General features: G+C 41.7%; 1 protein-coding gene across 1 annotated transcript; it reads right to left on the bottom strand.

The window, feature by feature from the left end:
• Nucleotides 1-2,359: 2,359 nt before the first annotated feature.
• LOC129436737 (noggin-1) lies at nt 2,360-4,314 on the bottom strand. The gene has a single exon (XM_055194976.2). The coding sequence runs from the start codon at nt 3,685-3,687 to the stop codon at nt 3,034-3,036; it is 654 nt and encodes a 217-aa protein (XP_055050951.1). The 5' UTR covers nt 3,688-4,314; the 3' UTR covers nt 2,360-3,033.
• Between the last annotated feature and the right edge of the window lie 345 nt (nt 4,315-4,659).

Below are 4,659 nucleotides of genomic sequence, written 5' to 3'. Positions count from 1 at the left end.
TTTTAATGCAAACTCCCCCACATTTAAAAAAAATTAATTGTGATAAGTTGGATCAACTTACAAAATTATTTCAACTGATAACACTTAAAAAATGTTTTTTTTTTACTTACAATTTCACTTAAGTTTTTACTTTAAGTAAAAAAAATTATTAATTTTTTAAGTGTTACCAATTGACATACATTTTTAAGTGGCTCCAACTTTTCACTTTTTACAGTGTATGCATTTTTAATTTTGCGTTGCCATTAAAATGTTTGTCTACAAAACAAATTTTAAACATTAAAGCATATACCTTCAGATTAAAAGGTTTTAAAGATCACGATAAATATTTCAATTAAGTGATTTAAACCATTAGCAGATCGTGTATATACTACCATGATCTGTCATTATATAATATTTGTTCATGCTCATTTTAGGATTGACCCCAATTATTATTTTATTCAACAAATAAAATAATCTGAAATAAGAAATGTTCAGAATGTTCATATCATCATAAATTGCATATTGCTTAATTTACATCTACACTGTAAAAAATCAGCACAAAGTAAAAACATCTTGGTTTTGCAAGTCAATTCAACCTACTATTTTAAGTTTTGGTTTATAAATTCAAGTTAAATTGTTTAATTAACTTTAAGTTAAAGTAACATAAAAATATGTGTTGATTTCACTGCATGCTGCATATTTTTTTTTAAAGTGTACATCTATGCAATTGGCAGACGCTTTAATCCAAAGCGATTTACGATGCATTACAAAGTATACGTATTTATCACTATGTGTGTTCCCTGGGTTCAAACCCGTGACCTTTTGCTCTGTTATCGCAATGCTCTACCACTAAACAGGAGCATAAATACTAGTCAGTCAGTGTCCCCATGCAGTACACACTACTTTCTTTCAGATACAGCGGACAGGACATCAGTAGGAAGCAGATGATGAAGAGAAAGAGGCAGGAATGTATAAATTACAGCCCATCTCCTGCAGAGTTTACGAACTGCCTCCCCGTTCGACCGAGGGCTGGTACCTGGGGGCCACCGTGCAGGAGCCGCCCCCTCCCCGTTCGGACAGAGAGGTCGTCACGGGGCCCTGATCGCCACGACCTCTGCGCTCAGGCTGCACACTGTCATTGCAGACGCACCGCAAGCGCAGTAATTCACTGTGATAACAGCGGCTCGCTCGCCGTCGCAGATCTCGGCACACGCAAATGATCAGACGTACTCGTGGGATACATGTGCAATCAAAAGGACTGATGCAAAAGTGATAGTTGACCCAAAAATCAGTCCAAAATCCAAAAAGAGTTTTAAAGAGTCTGCGCATGCCTGCAGTAAACTAAGCTTGAGTAAATGGGCCCAAAAATGGTTTTACAGTTTGAGGAACATTTTTACGTCCCACAGATCACTTTAGGGTGGTGCTTTAAAGAAGCCAATCCATCGAAATCTATAATGTAATGAGATCTGTAATAAGATAAGGCCTGCGTAGGTCCCAGTACCCCCGAACCCAAAGGAAAACACTCGGTGCCTTACATCATCGCATCTAAAACCTCAAAACCCAAAGCTTTCATTACAGTTTTGGCAGCACACATCCATTTAAACGAAGTCGCGCGTGATTCGTTTGCCCAAACGGTGTCCTAATCAGCAGTGTGTGTTTGGATAAAGCGCCGTTCTGCAGGGGTAAACAGAGCTGTATTTGATGGCCTTTATGAGGGCTGTTTGGCAGGGTTTATTTCTCTCTTTAGACTGGCTCCACGCTCTCAGAGGGAGGCCGGCCCTCCTGCGGGGCTGCAAATGGGCGGGTGGCAGTCGGGCCCGGGCCACATGAGAGAGATGCTGTACAGCTGTTTCACAAGTCTTTATCTGCCGTCATCTGTTCAAAGGCCACTTACAGTAGATGTTAACAGGTCCTGAATGGGAATAATGATGCTCTCCACCCCTCAATAAAGAGCGGGCGCTTCAGATAAAGAAGCTGCCATTTCTCCTCGCGTGCTTATCAGATAAGCTTTGATTTTACAGACTGACAACTAATGTGCTCATTAGAAAAACTATCAGGTCTGTTAACACTCAAAGTGTGGACGGTCACCAATTCATTAGGTTTTGAATGAATTGATGCATTAAATAACTTGTCAAATCAGCAGTTTGGGTATATAAAAATATGCACCATTTGAATGTAAGTAATGGGTTTTTCATGAAAGTGTTGCCAAATCTCTAACTGAGACTCAGTATTCATCAATAGCTGTTGCTTGGTTACAGGCCCTTTAAACCAGGTGAGAATATTTCATGGTAAATTAGGAAAAAACCTCTTTGAAGTTTCTTCACGGGGGTCATGAAAGAAACAAAGACTTATAAAACAAAAGCACAACATGCTGGAGTTTTATGGATATTTTATTATCTGAATATAAAGAATAAATAACAGTTCATCTTAATTTACAGGATAGGTCGTCATATTGCGAGACAAAAACAAGAAAATCCATAATAAATTTTGAGGTCGTCACATCTGCGTCTTCCAAAGAGTGGAAAACTATATAAAACATCTGAAGAGGCTCTACGGGCCATTCTCTGCAATATAAATACACACGTTACCAATATTTTCCACAAATACAGTAGACTCTGGGTAGTACTCATAATACTGGCTTTTTACAAGTAGCTAACATGTTGGCACGACATATACAATACATTCATACACACCATAGTGCATAAAATATGAATGGGAATCACTTTCATGAAATTGTATTTACAGACTTTGTTACATTGCACAATGCTTAACAAATCTTCAGTTAATATACATTGAATTGCATGACAATTATATATATATATATATACTATATATATACTTTGCATTGGATAAATATGAAAATAGATCTATTCACATTCAGATGTATACTGTCCTGTTAAGCATTTGTTCATGACAGTTATCAAAATATAACATTTTTAACTTCATAAATCCAGAAATATGGATCAGTGTTTTCCATCACTTGTCCAGTCATTTGCATCTGTATCAGTGTTTTTATATTTTTGTCCACACATATATGTAGATTACATCCCATTTTCAGTTTGCGCAGGAGCATTTACACTCCGTTATGATGGGATACTGCACGGGTATCCACGCGCATTTGAGCGCGCCTCTCCTTTGCACGCATCTCCAGCGCAGCAGCGTGATATGCGTGGATTTGGCAGGTTTACAAAGCATCCCCTCTGGAACCGAACAGGACCTCTTACTGTAGCAGCTTCCAGCCCGGACGAACCGCGGCCAGAACCGTGAGCCGAGGTCATTCCACGAGTAAAGCACCGGGCAGAAGGAATACGACCACAGCCACATCTGCAGCCTGCGCTTCAGCTTTTTACTCGCTTTGCGCTTTTTGCCCCACTGCATGTCAAAGTCCAGTCCCCGGATGTCTTTGGGCATGAGTCCGGTGGGGTACTGCTGCAGTTCAGGCTCGTCCACGTCCTCGTTGCCCGTGTAGCGGTCCTGTGGAGGCGCGATGGAGAGGAAGCGGCTGTCAAAGTCTCCGAGGACGCTCCTCAGCTCGGTTTCGTTCAGATCTTTCTCCCGTGGGTCATAGATGGGGTCCGGGTCTTCTTTGAGCTCCAGCAGTGGTAATGCGTCGCTGGGGATGGGTCTGAGGAGATAATAATGCTGACACTGAACGAGAGAAACCAGCAGCAGGTACACGGCCATCAAACACTGCGAATGATCCATCATGACGCGCGAAGGGAAAGTGCGCTCCAGGAAACTTTCCAACGCAAATCCAAAGTGCACGTGAGTTTTCAGCTCTTAGACAGCTGATCTATCCATCCACATAACGGGAGACGCGAACTTTATGCAGAAGATGCAGAATATCAACTCGTCAATCCCTGGTGATGTCTCAGTCTCAAATGTCCACGTATCGCTCCAAACCGGTGCTTTTCATCAAATCTATTAAATGCATCAGAATAGCATGTCCCGTGCGCAGCATCACGCGTTGAGGTCCTGCACGCGACGCATCTGGAGCAAAAACTCTAGGAATGCCTCTCTCACGCGCGCGCCTCTCATATATACACGCGTGGCCCCGTGATGTAATACTCCAGCTCTTTTTTTGAAGGTGGGTTTATGTGCAGGAGATTCCCCGACACCTCCTTCAACGACACACACACACACACGCACAAAAAGAGAGAGAGGCGTGGCTGGAGGCGTTCAGAGGGATGCGCTTCGCCCTCTGTCGGCCACGCGCGGTCCACATGGTGATGCCCAAACCTTTGAGTGTCAGTTGGGGAATGTGTACGGATTTAGCATATCTTTATCTGTCCATCTGTCTGTCTGTCTATATATCCATCTCTCTTGAGACTGAGATGTAACAGATAGACAGACAGGTGCGATTTTTTTATATCTTTGACATTAAATATTGTGCACTTGTGCCAGAGGGAATTAGGCAGTGAAAAAGTGTCCAAATTAATCCAGAACTCACACCTCCCAGCAAGAAAGTGATGTTTTAAGTCCTAGCTATTGTCAAACCCTCGCTCTTTAGGAATCATTTAACGAAGAGCCGTTCCATTGCCCATAAAGCAGATAGAGAGATAATACATCTCACATTCACACTTCAACACATTTTCTTCTGCAAGAAAAGACTGTGAAATGTATATAACGTATAAGGTGTATTTTGCTCAGACTGGGTATCACAGCAAAGCTGACATCTTT

Source organism: Misgurnus anguillicaudatus, chromosome 19 (assembly GCF_027580225.2).
Source record: "Misgurnus anguillicaudatus chromosome 19, ASM2758022v2, whole genome shotgun sequence".
NCBI lineage: Eukaryota > Metazoa > Chordata > Actinopteri > Cypriniformes > Cobitidae > Misgurnus > Misgurnus anguillicaudatus.
This window is presented reverse-complemented; position numbering and strand designations above follow the sequence as displayed.